Raw genomic sequence first — 22,693 nt, forward strand, 5'->3', positions numbered from 1 at the left:
AAAAAAAACAAAAAACCCCAAAATTAAAAAAAACAAAAAACCCACAAAATACAAAACCCAAAGCCTCCCAAAAAAGTAAAAAACACAAAACCCAAAACACCCCCCAAAACCTAAAAATAATTTAAAAACACAAAACCCAGAAAACCACAAAACCCAGAAAACAAAAAAAGCCAAAAAACCAAAAAAATTTTTTTAACCCAAAAACCAAAAAAATCCCCCAAACCAATAAAAAACCCCCAAAATAAAAAAACCACAAAACCCAAAAAAACACAAAAAAGCAAAAAAACACATATACACAAAACCAAAAACCAAAACCAAACCAACCAACTAAACAACAACAGCAAAAAACCACAAAGAACAACGACCAAAAGGAGCCTAACCCCAAAACCATACATGAAAATCACTTTCAATAGCTTCATGACATCAGAAGGGGTTCTTAAACGGGACACAAAAAGCTTTCATCAAAAAGTAAAAGCCTAAAAGATTCAAGAGAAACTCAACGGAATTAAAATTAAGAACTTCTGTTCATCAGAGGACCATTGAAAGAGTGAGAATCAAGCAACCAGCGGGAGGTGCATTTGCCACACGTGTGACTGACAAGGGTTCTCTGAAGAGCTCCAAATCAATAGGACAACTTGATGGAAAAACACACAGAAGTCAAACGAGGAAGCCCAAATGGGCAGTAATCCAGGGCCGTGCAATTAACGCCACCGGAGGAGCAGCTCCCCGCCTGTGGCCTGACAGAGCCCAGTGCGGGGACGCTGCGGGGACACAGGAAGTCCCAGTGCGGCGGGGAGGGTGTGGCCTCATCTCCTAAAGCTGGCAGAGGGCGTGCCCTGTGCCCCAGCAGTGCCGCCCCGGGGTACCCCAAAAAGGCTGCACGTGTTCCCCAGCACCTGGACGGGCATGGTCACAGCAGCTTCATTCACAATGGTCCAGGCTGGAAGCCGCCCGCCCAGACAGCCATCAGTGAACAAAGAGATAACTTCACTCACAAACGCCGTTCCCCAAGAGAGCCAGCAATGGGCAGTTCCACGCACGCTAAGGACAACTCTCGAAAACATGACGTTTGGGTGAAAAAAAAAGCCAACCTGGAAAGCACAGGCTAAAAGACACCATGCATGTGAAGTTCCAGACCAGGCAAAACAAAACAGTGTCAGTTAGGGATGCTCTTGGGCGGCCAAATCGGGAAGAAAACAAGCAACCGCTTTATCACAAAAGCCAGGATCCTGAAGACTTCCGGGGGGAGGAGGAGGGGGCTGTGACTGGGGAAGGGTCTCGGTGGGGGCTGGTCCCTGGGAGGTTGGCAGCATTCAACTTCTTGACCTGGGTGGTGGTCGTCCTAAAGTTAACCTCTAAACGGCACAGATGTTTATTACTTTTTCTAGAAGCCTAGCACGGTTCACAACTTTGAACAATTATATTGTGGGGGGAGGGGTGGACTTGGAACAGGAATAGCTCTGGGTTTCCTGGGCACCTTCTGTGTCCCAGGTGCCATGTGAGGCGACTGACCCACTTTGCTCTATGACAGAGGAGAGAACTGAGTCTCCCACAGAGGAAATGGCTTGCCAAAAGGCATGCAGCAAAGTGGCCACGGCGGGAGTGAAGGCAGGCGGACCCGGGGCAGAGGAAGGCAGAGGAGGGGATTAACTTGGGGATTAGCGGTGCAGCGGCTCCGCATGCTGACAGCCAGCCGGGACTCGCTAATATCTGCAAATATTTGAGTGTCACAGGAAGAGTTTTTCAAGCAGTCAGAGGCAGAAGAGCTGAGTGAGCGAGGGGCAGGGGGCACACATCAGGCCAGAGCAGAGGCGGCCAGATCTGGGGCTGGAGAAATGGACCCCATGCTCTGCTCGCAGGGGCTTCCTTATGCGGCGGAGAGGACAGAGGACACCCCACCGACCTCCACTCCCCACCCCTCACCAGTCTCTCTGAACACAGCCTTGCTTCCTCAGGCCCCCAGGACTCTGCACCTCTAGGAAGGCTCGTACTATCTGTCCTCCTTGCAAACTCCTATTCATTCTTTAAGCCTTGGCTCAAGTGTCCTTGCTTCCAGGAAGCCCTCTCTGATTCCCCAGGCTAGTGTCTCCAACCTGGGATCTCTGGGAGCCTGTGTTTTGGGCCTGGGTCCCTGTTCTGGAGGGCTGACCTGTCTCAGCGCCAGCGCAGGAGCTGGTACACAGAGGGGGAATGAGCCCACCTGGGGGTGAGGGATAAGAGAGTCACAAAAGCCACAGAGAGAAGATGACAAGGAGGATAACCAGTCTGTCATGTGGACAAGAAGGTGGGTGGAAGGGCATTGAGAGCAGAGGGAACAGCATGAGAGGCATGAAAGGCAGAGAGGCATGAAGGTGACAGCTAGTTCGGGACCCAGAAGTGGGGCTGCAGTACGGGGTGGGTGGTGAGGAGGGGCCTCAGGCAGAGGGAGTCCCAGCTGGGTACCTGCTCACAAAGGGAGCCACTGAGGGTCACAAGGACATAGTCCTTGTGGTTCCGGGCACTGCGGGTGGGTGGGTGTGTTGTGTGACAAGTGTTGGATGGGGCAAAGGGCCTGCCCTCTCGGAGCTCAATTCAGATTCCTAGGGCCAGCCTGCGATGCGGGCCCCAGGACAGGAGGAAGGACCCCGGCACAGGGCCATCCTGCTGGACAGCCAAGACCCCTTCCCTTGGACCACAGATGAATCTTCTCCTGCCTGGGAACCCATAGTTGCGCAGTCTGGATGCCCCACAGTGAACCTCTACCTGGACCCCTGCTGCGGGCCAGGTCCCAGGTGAGGCCTGTCACCCACAGTATCTCAAGTCATCCTCCCAACAGCCCTGCAAGGTGGGGGTGCTCAGGATACCCACTTTACAGATGAGGAAACTGAGCCCCAGAGAGGGTCAGGACTTTGCCAGAGGACCCTGTGACCTACACCATGGGAGGCCATGCTGACCAACTTCCCCTACATCCCTTGGGGCCTCTTGGTCCTGGACCCCCGATACTAAATGCTGGGCAGAACCCTACAGGGGCAGCCCCAGTACTGGCTGGGAAGAAATAGTCTGGAAAGGCCCTCGAGGTCGCTCTGAAACTACTGATAGGGTGAGAGGGAGAGGCGAGCAGGATGCGCCCCAGTTCTGGGAGGCCATGCTGTGTCCTGGCCACACGGGACCCCCAGTCCCACCGGCTTCTGAGCTCTGCTTCCGATGCCTCAGTGCAGCCCAGCAGCCTGGGCCCTGGCCACTGCGACCAGCCTTCAGGATTCCGCTCAGGGAAGCCCTCAGCCCACCCAACAAAGAGACGCTCGGTGCCCTCAGCAGCTGAGATGGTAGCTCTGCCCACCCGGCTCACTTGCCCACCTGTGTTCCTAGCCAGGCTGGGCCATGTCTCTGTCCCTACTGCCCAGAGCACAGGGGCAGGTGCTCAAGAGCCTTGGCTGGGCATGGAGAGAGAGGGAAAGAGGACCAGAGAGGGGCCCCCCACCAGGCTGGCCTCAAGGTGCCCCATGAATGCTGCCTTTTTTTCAAGTCCCAGCTAAGTAGTGATGCCTTCTCCGCAGAGAGCCCCATCCAGTGGGGGTGCTGGTGAGATGACAGCCGATGGGGTCATAGAGGAGCGGCCCGGCCTGCGGTCAGAGGCCTGAGCTCATCTATGTGGCCAGAGGCAGAGCTGCCACTGTCTGGGCCTCATCAGCCCCACCTGGACCTTGACCATGACAAGGTGGGCCTGGCTGATGGACGTTTGGTTTTGTGTCTGAGCTCCTACGACCTAAGAGACTGGACTCCTCCTCCCAGCCCAAGACAAATGGGTTCTGGTCCTGTGGGACCCACAAGGGAGGGCTGCACTCCAGCTCAGCGGCCAGAAGATGGCCCTGCACTCATGTCCAGTCTGGGGCCTCCGTGCGGGCCCACCTGTCCCCAGGGTCCCCCTGGGCATTCCCGAGTGACTCATCCACAGCACTGAGGGTCACTTGGGAAGGCCCCAGGGCCCTCTCCCCTAGACCGTGGGACCTGCCCTGGAACAAGCTGGGCTCTGCTGGGTGCCTGCCCCTTGGGGAATGGGTGCACCTGCTACCCAGCTGCCTCACCAGGGATGCTGATCCTGGCCTTGGGAGGGGGGAAGAGGGGGAGGGAGGAGGCCAAGAGACCCTCCAGGCCCCGCGGATCTTCCTGAAACCCAGCAGCCAGAGTTGGGCCTCGGTTCAGCTTCCGGAAGGAAGACACAGGAGGGGTGTTCCCAAAGTGGGGGTCAGGGTGCCCAAGGGAAGTTGTGAATATTCAAATCGACAGATCCCGGGCCAGCCGAGAAGGGCGCCCAGTGGAGTCCGCAAGGCTCAAAGTTTAGCACCTGGAGGGAGGCCGAGGGAGACTCTCCCCAGACGCCGTCGCGGGATTCCCCCAAAATCGCTCCAAGACGCGACTGCCTGGCCCGCCGGCAGGACTCCATCCCCCGCCCCTGCCCCCACGAGGTGGAAACTTAAAAACTCAGAACAGGCAACTGTCAGCTGGGGGATGGGGGACCGGCCGGCGCGGGGGACTGATGCGTAACAGCAGGAGCAGGGTCCCGGGGGACAATCCAGAGTCCAGGGCAGGGCCCGGGGTATCGCGGAAACCCGCGCGCGCGCCGACCCCCAGCCGCATCGGCCCCGGCCCGGCCGAGGACCCCCCGCGCGGGGCTCCCCGCGGTCTAGCCGCGCGCGCTCACACACGCACCACACACACGCATACCAGCCCCGGCCGGCCCCGCCGGGCGGCCGCGGGCCGCAGATGCGCTCGGGCACAGCCCTCTCCCCTCGCCCTCCCTAGCGCCCCCATCCCCGACCCCGGCCTCGGGAGCCGCGGCACGGAAGACGCTTCACTCACCTGAGTTTCTCCATGTCTGCGGCAGAGGCCTGCGAGAAACCAAACGAGAGGGTCAGCAGGCAGGAGGCGTGCGCTCCGCGGCCGCGCCGGGCGGAGCTGGGCACCGCGGGCACAGGCGGGCGCGGCGGCGGGTCACCCCCGCGCGGCTCGGTTGTTTTAAAGTCCGGCCCGCGCGCCCCCAGCCCACACTCACTGGCCGCCGTCCCTGGGACTCAGTGGGTGCGCGGGGCCTCGGCCGAGTAACAGGTGAGCCCGCCCGGGCCGCCGCGCACCGAGTTACGCCCCCCGGGGAGAGGAAGGGGCTGGCCCGGGGACTCGGGACCGCGCTGACCGGGGCGATCCCAGTCTCGCCTGCCTGAAAAAGAGGGGACCCGGCCTGGCTGCGTTAACTCTCCGGCGGCCGCGGTCCCCGCTGCACACCCCCCCCCCCACGCCCCACCCCGCCCGTTAACCCTTCCAGCCCCCGCTCCCTCCCGGAGGAAGCCAAGCCCTGAATTGCAGAATCTCCGAGTCGGAGAATGTTCAAATCGGGCAATTGGGGGCCGTATGGGAGTGCAGAACCTGACACGCACACGATCCGAGCGTGCTAGCAGTCGGGACCTCAGACTCCTCAATCAGGGACCCTGCTGCCCTCAGCTTCTGGGGTCCGGGCCTGGCTCGCCCCTCCTGGGCCCAAGGGATTAACCCTTGCGCGCCCTGTTCGCCAGCGGGGCTCCCTGCCGGGCTTGCGCAGACCCGCCCGCGCGCGGCTTGGAGACCCTCCCCGCCCAGCCCCGCGCAGCCGGGTAGTCCCTCCGAGGGCCGGGCGGGGGGCCCACCGGCTGCCGTTAACCCTGCGGGCGCCGGCGAACGACCCGGACCGCTAGCGGCCCGGGCGGGATCGCACTTCCTGCGCGAAGCGGGGGGCGCGGGGAGGGCTCTCCATCGCCCGGGAGAGGCCGCTCCCGGGGGCTTTTCCCCGTCCTTCCGTACCATGGCCGGCATTAAAGGGGGACGGTGGGGGCTGAGCCCAGGGACCACGCGACACACCTGGGAAGACTGATGGCTGCCCATCCCGGCCCCTCGCGCCGGGCGCCGCCGCCGCGTCCGCCGGGAGCGCGCTCCGCTCCGGTCGGGGCCCACGCCGCCTCCCCACCGCCCCGCCGGGCGAGGGCGCAGCCCGGCCGCCAGCGCCGAGCTGGAAGGCCCGACCGGGGGCCCTCCGCCAGGCTCGGCCACCGATTCCCCGGGTGCTGGTCAGGCCCTCCCGAGACTCCCGTGGCCTCAGTTTCCTCACCTGCGAGCTGGGCTTCGGGGCAGGGGGAGCAAGACGAGGCGCTCTGCTGCCCTTCTGCATCGCGGACTGCGGAGGGGCTGGGGTGCGGGAAGGAATTCCAGAGGAAAGGATCCCCGAGGCGTCTGGACTGGCGGCCAGACACAATCCCCGACGCTCTAAAAGTTGTCGGAGACCACGAGCCCAGACCCCTCTATATACCCTCCTCCCCCAAGACAAAGAGCTGGCCGATTGGCCAGCATCTCCCCGACGCCCCCTATGTACCCAGGCCCACCTTTCCCAGGTTCCCATCACCGCGCTCAGCACACTAGATCCCAGCATACAGCAGGCGCTCAATAAACACGGACAATGCATGCTTGAATCCTACACCTCTCTGGCGTGTCTTTTCCTGCCTCTTCCCTTCCGGCTGTGAGTTCCAGGCAGGAGCCCTGTCCCTTCACCAGGGCACCCCCAGCACCCAGCAGGCCTGGCCTCCACCCCGCCAACGCAGGGTGGGAGGAGCCCTGCGTGGCGAGGGTCAGCCTCAAGCCCCAAAGTCCAAGTGTTCCATCAGCCACCCACGGTGCCTCGCTCATTCATTAGCTCTGGGCTTGCTTCTTGGGGTTCGGAGGCGGCAGCAAATGAGGTGAGCCCTGCCCTCAGGGGCTAATGGTTGAGAAATGAAACCGCGGCTCGCCTCCCGGGAGTCCACTCGCAGCTGAACGGCAGAGATAGTAAGGACACCACCACCCAGCAGCCCTGCGTTCACCGCACTGTCCAGCTCTTCCTCAGGGAAGCAGTCACTCCCATTTTACAGATAAGCAGAGCGAAGCTCAGAGACAGAGCCCAGCTGGGCCTGGACCCCATTGCTCAGAGACCTTTCCCACCCGAAGGCTGGGGACACCCCTCATATGTCTCCAGTTGCATCAGTCACTCACAATGAATGACCTGCCAGGGAGTTTGTCTAAAATTGATAGGAATGTATTAAAATTTAATTATAAAAATCTCGCATTTATTATTTATATTGAATGTTTCAGCTCTTCTAAAAGGCCTGTCTGGGAATTTCTCCCCCAAGAAGGGACTCTAGGAGAGGCTGCTGAGTCGCCCTGGTGGCAGGGGGAGGGGTGGGAGGGAGGGTGGGAGGGGCAGAAGGCTGACGGAATGGGAGGGGGTCCAGCCCCAGCACCTCAGCAGCCCCTCCCTTCACTCCGCTAATCTAGACCCTGAAGCCTGGCTCTGATCCTACCACGCAGTCTCACATTCTCCCCAGACCCAGTGCCTGTGTGGTCACCACTGCCCTCATCCTTAAAGGCCGCCTCCTCCAGTCAGCCCTCCATGATGGAGGCCCAGCGGAGTAGTTGGGTTTGGCCTCCACACCAGGTCTGTGCTCCCTGGGGCAGGGCCTGTGTCTTTCCCAGCTGTGTCCCGGGGCTAGCCCAGCACCTCACCCAGGGGGTGGGAGTTGTGCTCTGGGTGTATGTGCAAAGAGCAGTCACAGCTGTGTGTGGCTGGTCCCATGCGGAGGGGCTATGCCCTTGGCAATGGTCTTGGTGTTGGGGCCGGAGAACCACGTTTGAGTCTTGACTCTGCAATTCATAATCACAAGATTTGGGGATATTCCTGAGATGCCCCTCTTTTGGATGAGCAAACCTGGGCCAGAGCATGAAGTGACTTGCCCTGAGTCACCTGAGGCTAGCTGAGGCCTGCCTGTTGGGCTGGGTGGAGGAGAATGGGGGCACTGCCTGGGTCTCAGGCCAGAGGTAGTGCCTCCGTTATAGGAGGGGGCAGGGGCTGGTGGGGGCCATGACTACGAGGGACCTGGAGATGTCTAGGGTCCCCAGTGTGAAATGATGGGGCAGGAAATACCCTCAAGGCCCCATCTGGCCCCTCCAGGGACCCACAGGCAAGTGGGGTCCCAGTGCTCTCCTGATACAGGTAGGAACACAGGCTGGCACTCTGGGTGCCCTCCGAGGGAGAGTCCATCCCTGCCCTGGGCGCTGTCCCTCTGGTTCACCCCATACTCACAGCCCCATGCCTATTCCTGCAACACACCTGTGACATTGCCACTGTCTGCCCTAAACTCTCCTCTTATCTCTTCTAGGTGGACCAGCCCCTCTGGATGGTCCAGCCCAGTGGCCATCTTTATTTCCTAGCATCACACAAGCCCCACTTGTTGGCTAAACTGGACCATACCATGCATCCCTGCCTCAGCCCACCTGCTACCTCTTCCTTCTGTGTCTTTGCCGGTGCTGGTCCCTGCCGCCCTGAACGCTCACCCTCCTTCACCCCGAGCCGTATTCTGAGCTCCCTGCCGACCACCACAGCCCCACCACCTCCCTCCTTTCCCTATTCCCTGAGAGACTCTGAGCTTCCAGAGAGCCAGAGACAGGCCCCTCCACCCTTTAGTTGCCTGCTGTATAGCCAGCGCAGCCTTTGGCCCTGTTAAGGAAATCAATCCTATTTAATCCCCATGGTGACTTGCGAGGTGGGTCTTACAACCCCCATTTTACAGATGCAAAAACAGAGGCTCCAAGAGGCAAACCCCTGCAGGTTGGGTGCAGAAGCGTGGAGGGTTGCGGCCAGCTTCCCAAGCTGCCATCCTCCCAGTGGCACCTGGGCACGTGACGGATGCACATAGTAGGTGCTCCCAAGGGGCAATGGAGGGAGGCAACTCCGCGTCACAAGTCAAGCCTCCACGAGGGGTTGGTAAATACCAACTGGGCCGTGCCTAACCCTCTAACCATACCCCCACCACCTGCCCTTCACTTGGCACACATTGGCCACACTGGCCACTTTGCTGGTCCCAAGCTCACCCAGCTCACTCCTGCCTCAGGGCCTTTGCACTTCTTCCCTCCGCCTGGATCTTTGCTTCTCTGACTGCCCACCTAAAGTAGCTCCTCTCTCCCACCAAATGATTTCTCATCACACCCTGTCCCTTTGGACTCATCCTCTTTGTCCATTTGCACCTGCACGACAAGAGACACCCCTGACAGCAGGGCCCCTCTGCTTCAGCCGCGGTGTCTCCATCCCTAGGGCCTGTTGCAGAGGCCTCTGATGAGCAGTTGGTGACGCCTGAATGAACGCAATTGCTCTTTATCCCCAGCCAGCGGCGTCTGCTCTCCACCTCGAGCGGCCTCTGGTCTGCTCTCATGGTCCCTATCACCCACCCATCGTCCCATGCCCCTCCCCCAAGCCCACCCCCACGTTGGGGGGGCACCTGAGCCCGCTTGGTACCCGGCACACACACACCTGTACAGAGCCCTGCCCAGGGAACCCCTCTGCTGATGCGGGTCAGTCCCGCACTGGCCCCCACGAGCAGATGTGTGAATCCTCTACTGGACCATCTGGCCCGGTTGTATTGCTGCCCTTTCCCACCCAAATCTTGTGGTTGCCGGAAACTGTCGCGAGAAGGAAAGCGGGTCCAGGTCAGGGAGGGGTCTGCTGGGTGCTGAGGCCTCCCCTCTGCCTCCGACTCACCCTGTGACCCTGGGCGAGTCCCTGCCCTCCCTCAGGGCCTGTGATGGGTCCCCTGGGCCCTCCTTAGATCTACTCTGAGCTCCAGCTTCCTTGGTTTCTTCCTTATCCTGCTCCCTCACCCTCTTCTCAAGGGGAGGAAACGAGCCGAAGAGTACAGAGGGCAGAGATTGTGGGGGGGGGGGGTAACCAAATCCTAGATGTGGCCAAGGCAGCGGCCACCCACCTCCCACTGATGGAGACTTGGGCTTCCTATGCAGCTATGTGAACTTGGGCAAAACCCTCAACCTCTCTGAGCTCAATCCCTCATCTAGGGAGGATGGAAAATCTTCAAAGGACGTTGTGAGTGACACGGTGGCCACGTATGTGTATGGGACTGTCTTGGGGATAGGGCTGGTGAAGGGCTGCAGCCGCCGCTCCTGAGCCAGACTTTTGACGTCATCACTCAGGGTGGACCCTCTTCTAAGAGGTTTTACATCACTCCTTGCCTTCTTGCATTCATTCAACAAACATTCACTGTGTGCCCCGTTCTAGGGGACTCAGCAGTGAACAGACTAAACTAGAGGACCTTCTCTGCTCTCACGGTGCTGATATTCCCACAGCGGGGAGGCAGATTACCCGGGGCATCAGTGCAGGGCCCCTCCTGCCCTGAGTTCAGGGAGCGTCCAGTCACCAGTGGGGAGCAGAGGTTGAGTTGGGGGCCTCGTGGGCCACCGTCAGGACTTTGGCTTCTATCTTGAGTGGGTTGGAAGCCCTGACAGAGCTGAACAGAGCGGGGACCCCTCGGGCTGCTGTGCGGAGGACGCACTGGGGGGTGAGGGCAGGGCCCGAGGAGTCCAGCTGGAGGCACCTATACAAATCCAGTGGGGACCAGGCTGGAGGTGGGAGAGGCGCTCAGATGCCCTGACAGACTAGAGATGGGGGTGGAAGGAAGAATCGCCAAAGATGAGGCCGTGGGTTTTGGCCTGAGCAGCTTGAAGGGGGAGGGGATTGGGGAGAAGATCAGGATTCAGGTCCAGACATCCCAGCAGGGATACGGACAAGAAGGCAGGGACTTGGGTTTGGAGTTCAGAGGAGGGTCCAGGAGATGTGAATGTGGGAGTGGCCAGCATGGAGACAGCACTTAGGCTCCGAACTGGATGAGGTCGCCAAGGGAGTGAGCATAGATGGGGAAGAGGAAGGGCTCTGCCAGGCGAGGGTTCAGAGAGGGGGCGGGGCCAGCCCAGGGGACCGAGAAGGGGCAGGCGGGGAGGTAGGAGGGGAAAGGCGGTGTCACAGACTGTGTCATGGGTGAGAAGCCGGTCTCGGGTCCCTCAGCATCCCCCGCAGGGCTCGCTGCGCTGGGCACACAGTGGGTCATCCCCTGATACCTTAGTCAGAATACCAAGGTGAGCACAGATGGATGGGAAAGGGGCGAGCGCTGGCCCAAGGTCACTCAGCAAGTTGGGGACTTGAACCCGTACCTTGGCTTGGGGCTGTCCCCAGATGGGGCCAAGAATGTCCTTCCCCTGGGGATTCTGGAGGACCTCGCTGCGGGCTGAGAGGTGCCCCGGCCGAGCCCCGCGCTTCTCTGCATGGCCTGGGCAGGGCCTCGGGTTCCCAGCCGTGCGCCGGTACAGATGCACTAGGCCCGCGGCTGCAAACTGGCCTCCTGAGCTAAATCTGGCCCGCCAGCATGTTGTATTTGGCCTGCGAGAGGGTTTTAATTTTTTTTTTTAAACGTTTGAGCCAACATTTAAAAATTGGGAGAGTTTACATTTTAAAATCCGTATTTTTGGCTTCTACTGAAATTTTGGAAGATCTGGCAACTCTGGCCCACATTCCCACATGGCAACAGTTGGGGAGCAGGGAAGCAGCTGCCCCCTCCAGAGGTACCTTGGGGGTCCCCCAATGGGGAGAGGCGCTATCACACCTTAAACTGGCCCTATAGACGGGGAGCCTGAGGTCCAGAGGGTGGAGGGGGCTTGCTCGTGAGCTCTCACGGTGGGAAAGCCCCTCGGGCAGGATCCAAACGCAGCTCTGGGGAGTTCCAGGCCTGGCATCTGGGGTCTTGTCACAATGTCACTAAGGCCACTTCAGAGCCCCCCGCCTGCCTCTCCTTCCTTGACCCCGGCCTGTGCTTCCTGCTCTCTTCTGCCCGTTTTGTTCTCAGGAAACAACTGGCTTGAGTCATTCACACTGTAGTACGAGTGAGCCTTGGTACCAGGTCTGTGACAGTGACGGCTGGAGGTCCCGGAGACCTTCCACAATGGCTTCTTGTTTGCTGGACAGTGAAGGGTCAGACCAGAGTCCCCCACGACCATGCAGCCAGACGGGGCAGAGGCCTTCCCCCACCCTTGCCTGCTTTGCCGCTTCCTCCCTGAAGTGGTTAACGGTGCGACTCCAGGCACTGTCCTCGAGAAAGGGCTTTCAGACTGCTGCCTGGAAGCCCGGGGTCTCCCTACCTTCCCGAAGCTCCACCTTCACCCTGGGAACTGTTCCGAGGACACAAGCCTGTCCAGGCTAGGCAGAGGGGCCGTCATCACCACCTTCATGGCTACCATCGTCCCAGGGACGGGATTCCTGTTGTGTGCCAGGCACCTCCACGCATTATCCCTAATCCCCTGCCACACACACGAAGACACTGGGGGATGTGGCTTGTCCGGGTTCACTGAGCCAGGGCACAGCCCAGCCAGGACCCTGCCGGGCTCTGCTCGCTGAGCCTCAGTTCCTGGTCTGTGAAATGGGCCAGATCCTAGTATCTCTCTCACTGGCCTGTTTGGAGTATTCGATGCGAGGCTGGAGCTGACCACATATGACGCTGGGCTGGGCTGGGGGCTGATGCTCACCTCCCGCTTCAAGGAGCCAACACCGGCTCCTTGGGAAGGACATTCTGGCCGGGACCCAGGACAGAGCCCTGCCCCCCAGCACCTGTTGCAGGACCCCGACAGGTCCCCGAGGCCCTGTGCTGCCTTCAGACAGAATCTTCCAGAGGCCTGGGCATCATGGGGCTCCCCCGGGACCCAGTGGTCCCTGGAGTGAGGTCTGCATGGTGTGCAGAGCCTAGAGCGGAGGGTGGGGAGGTCCCGGATCGCCAGGTCCTTGTGGAGGAGGCCGGGGACGCGATCCTTATTGGGTGCCTGCTGGATGCTTTCCCCGTGACAAGGTGAAAGAAAACTCGTGACCATGACCGCTTTTCCACGGCCGGGGAAACCGAGGCCCTGAGTGGGTGGGCAACCTGCCCAGGTCCCTGAGCTGAGTACCCCTGAGCTGAGAACTCCCCGGCTGCGCTTGGCCCAGCGGACCCCAGAGGAAGGTATGGTGGTCTTCAAATACCCAGAGCTCCCCTCCAGCCACGCTGCTCCCTGGCTCTCCCTGGAGAAAGAGGCAGGTCAGGTCACTGGAGGCAACTGACGCGGAGGAGCGTAGGTGCAGAGGGGGAGGTTAAGATGGCCTGTGTCCAGCCCCGCTCCTCCTGTGACCTCCCCTTGCCTGTTTCCTCCCAGTAGCAGTAGTTCTGGAGCAGATGACACCGACCCGCTGGGGGTGCACAGGGATGGAGAGTTAGAACAACTCTGGTAAGCGCTCGGCAAGCATCAGCTCTCTCCTACCGCCCAGGATTTTGTTTTTAAAAGAACCCCTCCGCGCAGGGCGGCCATTCTGGGAGGGGTCGGGGCGAGATCTCCACCACCTGGCCCTGCAGCCCCACCTCGATCCTGTGCCCAGAGTAGTCAGGAGCGGACAAGGTCCTCAACAGCCCATAAGGACCCGCCCTGGCCCCGCGGGACACAGGTGGTTTGGGAGACGAAGGCTAGCAGCGAGGTGGGGTGCCGCCATCCTGACACCCTGCACGACCCGATCCCCCAGGACGGCCGAGCAGGTCTCACCGAATCTTTCTGCCCCTCTGTCTGAGGTCGAAGTGTGTGTGTATGAAGTGGGTGATGATGTGCTATTTAGATTCGAAGACCTCAGTCCAAGCCCAGCCTCCCCAGGGGGCCCCGGGACAACTCAGAGCCTCAGTTTTCCAACTCCATAAAATGGGCAGCTAGGAAGGACCTGGACCCACCCATCTGCCTGACAGGACTGTGACATCCTACCTCACGTGGACGTGTCTGAGGTTCAAAACTTCAAAAGAATCATCATATAAAATCCCGTGGTGAAACACCAAGGTCTCTGCCACTGGGGGTGTGACATTATTGTTATTGTTGTTTACTCATGCATACTCCAGAAATAGCCTGCCTGCCCCAAAGCCAGAAATTCCATCCTAGAGCTTCATTCTTTGGGTGCTTAAGGTCTTTCCCGCTACAGTGATTATGAAAGGGGGGTGATGAGGGAGCTCGGAGGGGGTCAGCCAGAACTTGTGGGGAAACGGCCCATCAAGGGAGCAGGGAAGGGGCCCCAGCAGACCTCTGCCCAGCTGCCCCCTGGGGGATGGGCGGGGGCTGAGACTCACCGGGCTTGGAGGCCTCTGGGGGGAGGCAGCTGGGCCTCCACGCTTGCTGCTGCCCATGCGAGGCACACTGGTCTCCGTGGCCCGGCCTGGCCCCCCTCTGCTTGCAGCCTCTGGGGCCACCTCCGAGGACAGCTGGGGGCTCAGGGCCAGGGTCTTCTCTGGGGCTGAAGCTCCTGCGAGGGGCTCCTGGGCCAGGCCTGGGTCTTGCTCACCTGGGGAGGGCTCCGGGCTGCGGCCTCTGGACCCCCGGAAGGCCTCCAGGGTCCCGGGGTCCAGAACCCGCACAGCGACTTCATCCAGGAATCTGGAGAAGGGCAGCCTGGCCTCCTGTCGGCGGCTCAGCCAGGCGAGAGGGCCGGTGGCAGCCCTGCTGCCAGTGCCCAGGGGCTCCGGGATGGACAGCAGGCCAGGTGACGCCTTTGTCTCCTCCTGGCCAGGCTGTTTCACCCAGCTGGGGTGAGATGGTGGGCCCTTGGGGTTCTGACCTGAGGTGGGGCTCAGTTTGCAGCTTTGAAGGTCCTCTCTGCAGACCTCCTTCCTGGGGGCTTCGGCCCTGGGCTCCACGAGGGAGCCGTGGCCATCCTGCCTGCGGCTGCCGGGGTCAGAGCCCCGTGCCTGGGAGCCGGCCCCTGAGAACATCCTCCTTGGTCAGTCCAAGGTCAAGCCTCTCCAAGTACCTCACTGACACCTACTTCTCTCCTCCCACGTGGCTGGGACCCCTTCGCCCTCTGGGGGGCGGGGGCAGGGCCACCCGTCCCTCACTGGCCAGAGTGATCAGCTGAACGCCCGCCCCCATCGATCCAGAGAGCACGTGGCAGGGGGCCTCCCACCCCCTAAATTGATTCTCACTAAATGGGAGCTGGACTCCAGGGCTTAGAAAGTGCTAGAGAAGGGAAGGTCACGTCCTGGGCTCTTCATCTGCCTGGGGAGGCAGCCTGCACTGAATGAGCACCTGCTGTGTGCCGGGGGGCGGGGGGAGCCCTGGGCTGGGCCTCACACCCTCCACTCCCCACGTCTCCTCATCTCTGCCAGGTGTGGGGTTGGGTGCAGGGACATGGGTGAACACGGGGCCTGAAGGAGGGGAAATTAGAACCGCATCCATCTGGCAGAATGGGAGGGAGTGGTGGAGACTGCTGGCTGCCCACTGTCCTCCCACTCTTCCTTAGTGAAGAACCCTCCTTTTATTCTGGGAGGCAAGATACCCAACTAAAAGACTGCATTTCCCAGGCTCCTCTGCAGCCAGGGGTAGCCAATGAGATATAAACAGAAATTATTGGGTGTGACTGCTCCTTAAAAGGGATCAGAAAGCTTGCCTGTGCCGTTTTTGCTCCCACTCCCAAACCCTCCTGCTTCTTATCTAGAACATGGAAGTGATGGTTGGAGCTACTGCAGCTGTTTCGCACTGTGAGGCAAACTTGAGGCAGAAGCCATATATAAAGCCTGGAGGAGCAGAAAGACAAAAAAGAACCTGGGTTCCTGATGACCACTAGCCCTGGACCACCTGCCTCTGGCACTTCTTTAACTTGACAGAAATAACCCCCTGTCTTATTTAAGCCATGGTTATTTCCAGTCCCTGTTACTAGCAGCTGTGTACAATTCCTCACTGATACACAGGGGATAAGGTTAGGAACCATGGTTGACAACGCTATGAGGCAAGAGCCTTTGGCACATGGGGGCCCAGGGTGCGGTTAGATGGGGAGTGGGGTGGGGAAGAATACCCCAGAGAAGGGCCAGAGCCCTTGCTCCTTTGCGTGAAGGGAGATACACAGATCCCTGGCATCTCAGGAAGCCAGGGGTCCACACAGAACTCCTGGGATGCAGCTGCATGAGTCAAAGGAAGGCTCGCTAAGGGGTGGCAGCCCCAGGCTCTTGGCCATGATCCCCGGCCCTGGCTTCTGGTGCTGCTTGGAGGATGGCCTAGGCTCTCTTTGGCACTGCCTGCTCATGGCTGTGTACCTGGGGCCTCTGCCCATCTGGCAGTGCCTAGATGCCTCACATCAAGTGCTGGGGACCCCTTCTTTTCTGAGCTCAGCTGGACACCTCTCTGGGTGCCTCACAGCACCTGTGACTAAATGTCTGAAAAGCCTTATGAGCTCACCTGCCCAAGACAGGGATGGAAGCTGCCTGGACCTTCCCTCTCCCCCACCGTACCCCTAACCCTCAGGCCCTGACTGTCCAGCCTTTCTCACACCTGGCCAACTCCCTCCATCCTCACCATCACCTTGCTGGTCCCAGGTGCCACCATGTCTCATCCGGACACCTATAATCACCCGTCCCGGGGGTCCCTGACCCCAGCTTGGTCCACCCCACAAACGAGCCAGTGTGAACTTTTAAAATCACAGACCAGATAACCAGACAACATCACACATTCATACGCCCTGCAAGGCCCCAGTGTCTTTTCTACCCTCCCACACAGACCACTCCAGGAACTTCCATCTAGTTCCTGAGTGTGCCAAGCTCTCTCTGGTCTCAGGGCCTTTGCACTTGCTGTTCCCTCTGCCAGGAGCACTCTCCCTCTCTCTCTCTTCCCCTCCTTCTCATCATCTAACTCCCAACTAACTTTCAGGGCCCCAGTTCAATAGCCTGTCGCCTTCCAACCCCCAGATCAGATCAGGTACCCCCGCAGCAGCCTCTTATAACCCCTGCTCTTCTTAACATGACCCCTACCTGTAATCGACATTACAATTATTTGTTTATTATCTGTGTCCCCCTAGAATGTAAGCTCTACTCTACCCCAGCTCCCCGCACAGGGCCAGGCACATAGGAGGCGCTCAACAAGGAGTTCTCGAATGAATGAATAAGTGAAGTCCCCCAGGTCCGAGTGCCTCTTCACAAGCACCCCCAGCCTGGTGTGGACCTCCTCTGGGCTGGGCACTGGGCAGGAGAACGTGGGGAGTCAGGGGTCTCAGGCTCTTTGGAAGGCCACAGTGTTCCCAGCCACCGCTGCAGTCCCCGGAAGGCCACCCTTTACGCATGGACACCCCCCTCCCCAGCAGCAGTCATCCAGCCCTGCTCCATTACTAGTGGGAACAGAACTCGGAGGCCGGCAGATCCAAGGTCAAATCCACCTCCAACACCCCAATTGATCCTGGGCAAGTCACGTCCCCTCCTCGTTGCCATGTGGGGACACAGCAGTACCCAGCCCCGGGCAGTGATGTAGTGAGGGTGCAGAGAGCGCGCTGGGTGTCTTCAGCACAGAGCCTGGCATCTCGTGGGACCTCAGAACCCATCAGCCTGGGGCTCTAATTTGGCCATTCCCCTACTATGTGCGGTCACAGGAATGTTCTGGGGGCCCTGGCCAGCCGGTCCTCTGAGCCTCTCCCAGAGTTGCCGGCTGTATCAGACAAGTTCCTGTTGTCATAACAACCCACTGGCTCTCCGCCGCCTGGGCCCGAGGCCCCGGAGGATGCTGTCGGCTGCCATGGCTCGCAGCCTGGGCCTGCTCACCTCTTAGCAGCCTGGGCTGCCTCTCCTGAAAGGGCTTCCGGCTCCCCTGCCTCTTGACTCATCTGCTCCAGCCCCCCTTCCTGAGCCCCTACTGTGTGCCAAGCTCTACATCCTCGCCCAGATCCTCACCCAGTCCTGTGAGGGGGGACAGCCGTGAACTGTCTTATGCTTAAAGGAGCAGCCTCTCATGGGGGCCAAGTGACTTGTCTGAGGTCACATGGCTTGGATGTGGCAGACCCAGGATGGGACCCCCAGAGGTCAGGCACTCATGCTCTGTTTCACTCCTGGACCCCCTCAGCCCCTCCTCTACCACCCAGACCCACCCTGCTCCCAAGGATGGGAAGCTGGTGTCTGTGAGCTCCGAGGGAGGAGGGACCCAGCTCCTGGTTGCCTCCTGGGGCTGCAACAGGAAAACCCGGCCACAGGGCGCTGGTGGGACCCTGCAGCGGGGGCTGGGGGTGGGGAGGGCAGGCTGAGCATTCGCTAAGAGCTCCAAACATCACCTCACTTATTCTCACGGCAACCCCCCAAACTGGGACCTGCCACCCTATTTCATGGAGGAGGAGACGGGCTCCGAGGGCTGACTGGTAAACGGCCATGGCCTGCCACAGGCCAGGGACTGTAGCCAACACCCAGAGTGCAGTCACCTTCCAAGCCTCCCTCATGCCAGTGCAGAAGTTTCTATTACCATCCCCCTCTTTTATAGACGAGGACATTCGGGTCTGAGGATTCTCACACTTTTCATCACCTTGCCTCTGCTTCTGGTTATTTCTGTGCTGGCCTCAGAACCCTCGAGGGTGGCCACAGGCCCAGCGTTCATGCTCTGTGCCGTCATTTCTGCACTCTGAATTCGGCCCCAGCCTTTGTTCCTCAGAAGGGGGGTACACTTGAGCCATCCAGACCTTCCAGAAAGTCTCCCGGGACAAGGAGCTCCATGCAGGAGTCCCCGCTGGTCACCTGTCTTTACAGAAGGCTACACTGAGGCTTCATTGTTCCCTGAGCATGTCTTCCAGCATAACTGGAGAGGCCTCATGGCCCGCTGCCCTCTCCCCAGCCCTGCAGCCTCCCTGCTATGGGATCATGGAACGGGAGGGACGGGGGGTTACATGAGAAGATGCTCCACCCATCCATCCCTGTAACCATTCATCTGCTAGCATGTACCCATTCACGCCTCAGTGCATCCTTCCGTGCCTGTACCTGCCATCCACCACCCATTCATCCATGTATCCATCCTTGTCATTTGTATCTTGTATCCACACATCCATCTGTCCATCCACGGATGCATACATCCATTGACATGTGTCTATTTGTGCACTGATGCATCCTTCCATGCATCACCAACATACCCTCAAGCACTTATCCATTCACTCTTCCTGTATCCATCCATCCACCCATCTGTTCTTACATCCATCACCTTATTGACATTATTCAAGTCCCCATCCCTCCAACCCGGCATCCACGTGTTGCTGCAGCGGTGGCCTCCAGGTGCATGGCCTTTCGGGGCTGCAGCCACTGCTGGGTCCCCTTCCTGGCTGGGGGCGGGGGGACAGTGAAGGTCCCCGTCACTCTCCTAACACCTGCCACACTAGTCAAGGTCCATGCCTCCTGGCGGTAGACTGTGAGATCTTGAAAGGTGAGGTCTGTATCAGAGTCACCTAAGTGGTCCCAGTGAAAGGGGCAGAGTGGGGTACATGGGGAGAGTATGCTAGGGGGATGGAGAATCCCTTCATTTGCTCACTCAGCCATTCATTCCTGTAATATTGAACCAACAGAGACAGCTCTGGTCAGCTTTTCCCACCACCAGCTACCATCGGGGGCCTGCTCTCGGGCCACGGAAGCCACTCCTCTGACCGAGAGAGGTGTTGTGCCTCAGACATTGAGCCCCAGAGAGGGCAGGGTCTTGCTCAAGGTCACACAGCAGAGGAGGAACTGGAACCCAAGACTCCAGACTCCTATCCAGGCCTCTCCTCCAGGCTAGTGACCTGCTCTGTGGCAGGAGGGAGAACCAGGAGGGGACCCTGGGGGTAATTCTAGGCCAACACAGTGAGCCTGGGGTCACCCTTGGATTTGTCTCCAGAGATCTTTACCTGCTATGAGGGGAGGAGACACACACACACACACGCCGACCCACGGCCATGCCCTTGCCCTTGACCTCCACACTCCAGCTGGACTGATCCTCCTCTGATCCTCGCACCCCCCCCCCCCCCACCCCCAGGCCTTGACTCAGGCTGTGCTTCTCATGCTCCTCTACCCTCCCCGTTCAACTCCTACTCACTCCTGGGCTTCACGAGCCTCCTGGGATTTGGGAAACTGTGAACCATCTCCAACCAAGCCCTGGGTCCACGGACTGCTCTCCTCCCCTCTCATTCATTCATTCTTAACCATCCTTAAGTGCCTACAGGAGTAGGGGTGCTACTTCAAAGTGTTGCCGGGGAGACGATGTGTGAAGATGCTTGTTCCGGGCCTGGCACGTAGTAGGTGCTCAATAAATGACAGCTATCTGGGGCCAGACCCTGTGCCCAAGGGTCTTTGAGAGAGGATGGGGGATCGATCACCTTCCAGACTGCTCTGACTCACTTCCGCTCCGTGACCCGGAAACGACCCACTCCCCATGCCCGGCGCATGGAAAGCCAGACCCACACCACTGAGGCTCTAGGCACCCCTAGCCCTGCCCACTCAGCGTCCCAGGTGCGAACAGCCTCAGGTTCTGAGGATAAGAGGACCACGGAGCGCAGGAATCTATAAATGTGAGACAATAGCTCGGGAGGGTCCCTCTGCAGCAGCGCAGCCTCCCCTCGCCCGGCGCCAGCGCTCAGCTGCCGGGAAGAAGCCGCATCTGCCACTGTGCCTGCTTTTCTGTGCCGCCCTGATTATAGTGAGAGTCGGGGAAATGAAGGGTTTTCGGGGACACTGCCAGGGCCCAGGCTGCTGCCTTCCCGCCCTGTGCGTCACAGATGCCAGGCAGAGCCGCCTCCATGGGCCACTTGCCCCAGCCGGCAGGGCCACACCGGCCTGGCGGGGACGGTACACCATAGTGTGTGTATAAGGGGCTTCCTTCCACAGTCCTCCCTGGCCCTGGGAGTGCAGAGGGCTCTGCTGCAGGCAGTGGGCAGGGGGACTGGGGCCCAGTGAAGGGCAAGGACCTGTCCCCGGCCCCAAAGATCTAGGGCACTGGGGCCTCCATAGGAGCCAGGCCCATGGAGACCCTGTCCTGCTGGCCCGGGGCCCCAAGGCCTTGACCCCTGGTCAGCTTTCGGTCTGCACAGCCCAGGTCTGTGGCTGACCTTGGCCATCCAGGGCTCCTCCTTTGTAGGCACAGCTCATTGTGCCACCCCCGCTCACTCCTGGGTGCCTGCTCTGCTCCCATCCTGCCGGTCCAGGAGACTCCAGGATGTCGCCCACGCTGTTCCTGCCCCAAAGGAACCACACTGGGGATGGGGTGGGGCCCAGACAAGGAAGGAAACACCTCTAAACCAGGCAGGAAGCGGAAACGCTAGGGCAGCAATTCCCATCCAACAGGGCTGGGGTTCAGGGAGGGAGGAAGCTTCAGCGGAGCGGCCCTGGGCGAGCCCTGCCCTCCCTGAGCCTCAGCGGCTTCGCCTCTTACTGAGGAGAATGGGAACACCTGCCCCGCAGGTGCCGAATGAGACCACCGAGGGGGTCTGGGGCCGGCGCAAGCCCACGCGCTGCAAACGCTCAATGAACCAGCCCCTGGTCCAGCCTCCTTCCGGCTCCTCGACCTCTCCCAGGCGGGCGGCCTCACCGAGCCCTGACCCCGGGCAGGAGGGGGCCTGCCTGCACCCCGGCCACCCGCCGGGCACAGCGGCGGGTCCCTGATCCCCAGGCCCCGCCCTGCCCCCCTGCCCCGTCCCACCCTCGCTTTCGCCGCAGGGACGCACGTGTTGGGGGGCGAAGACCCGGCAACTCGGACCCAGGTGCCCAGGCCGGCCGCGTGGGGGGCAGGGCAGCGCGCTGAGGCCGGGTCCCCGCCCCGCCCCGCCCCGCCCCGCGAGTGCGCCCCGCGGCCGGGCAAGCGTTCCTGTTAGGGCCCCGGCGCACCGGCACCGGAGGGAGCGCCACGGGCGGGGGAGACGACGCTGGACCGTCCCCCCCACCAGCGGGAGGGGGCACGCGGGCCGCCTCCTTCGCCGCGCGCAGACCGCCCCGCCGCGTGGGTGGTGCCCGCCCCGCCTCCGCGCCCGTGCCCGCGCCCTGCCCTCCCGGCTCGCAGGTACTCACCGCCCGGCGGAGCCGGCCCGGCCGCCGGCCACCCGTCCACATGGCCCCGGGGCAGCCGCGCCGCTCGCCACCGCTGCCGCCGCCGCCGCCCCCGGCCTGCGCCCTCCCCGCCGAGGCCGAGCGCGCCCGGAGCCGGCGCGGCCGGGGCTCCCCCACCCCGCCCGGCTTCCCGCAGGGAGCGCCCGCCCCCCGCCCCCAGCCCGGCTCCCCGCCAGCCCCGGCCCCGCGCAGCCGCGGCTGATTCAGCGGCTCCCCCCGCAGCGCTCTAGCGGGGCGCACTCGGGGGGCGCGGGGCCGGACTGAGGGCGCTGGGCGCCACGTGCGCACGGGAACCGGGGAGGGAATGGCGGCGGGGCAGGGATGAATGAACCCCCGTGAGCATGAATGGCAGAGCGCGTGAATGAATGAGTGCGGAGCGTGCGGGAGGAACGAATGAATGAGGAATGAATGCACAGGCCGAGCTTTGAGGGAAAGAGTGAATGAGCCCTTGAAGGCGGGAACCCTCAGTACTGACCTGTCCAACCCATTCACACATTCACTCATTCCATCCCTCAACATTTATTGAACACCTCCTGTATACCAGCCCTACTCTAGGCCCTGGGGATACCGCCCCTCCTGGAGCTCACGCTTCCCAGATTTAGAAAATTCAGGGCGAAGGGCGCGACCCGCCGAGTTCCCCCTCTCCCTTGCTCTGCCCCACTTCCCAGTCGGTGGCCCACTCCAGCACCGCAGATGTCTGCCCCACTTTCCCTCTCTGCCTGACCCGGCACACGTGGGCCAAGGTAGCCAAGTGATGGGGGAGGGGCACTCCCCTCCCCCACCCCGCCAGCGATCAGGAAGGGGAGGTGGTGGCCTCTGGATGGGTCAGTGTTGCTCGGGGAACCTCTAGCTGGAGCACCCCTATCCCTGCCCCCAGCAGAGCCCAAGGCTGGCCCCTTCCTAGCCCTGAGGAAGGGTGCAAGGTGAACCTCAGCCCTTCCTCCCTGAGGCATTGGGCAAGGTGACCTTGA

At 60.8% G+C, this 22,693-nt stretch overlaps 1 protein-coding gene across 3 annotated transcripts in view; it reads right to left on the bottom strand.

Moving 5' to 3' along the window:
- The window catches only part of BEGAIN (brain enriched guanylate kinase associated), a 44,470-nt gene extending 22,653 nt beyond the window's left edge, over window positions 1-21,817 (bottom strand). For 2 of the 3 annotated variants that reach the window (XM_057544731.1, XM_057544730.1), the window contains exons 1-2: window positions 21,684-21,817; window positions 4,840-4,868 (exon numbers count right to left, since the gene is read on the bottom strand). In XM_057544731.1, the coding sequence (XP_057400714.1) occupies window positions 4,840-4,868; window positions 21,684-21,725 (71 nt within the window). In that variant the 5' untranslated portion in view covers window positions 21,726-21,817. The remainder of the gene's footprint in view (window positions 1-4,839; window positions 4,869-21,683) is intronic. The other variant, XM_057544733.1, reaches the window with a different exon arrangement.
- Between the last annotated feature and the right edge of the window lie 876 nt (window positions 21,818-22,693).

Source organism: Balaenoptera acutorostrata, chromosome 3 (genome assembly GCF_949987535.1).
Source record: "Balaenoptera acutorostrata chromosome 3, mBalAcu1.1, whole genome shotgun sequence".
In the NCBI taxonomy this organism is placed as follows: Eukaryota; Metazoa; Chordata; class Mammalia; order Artiodactyla; family Balaenopteridae; genus Balaenoptera; species Balaenoptera acutorostrata.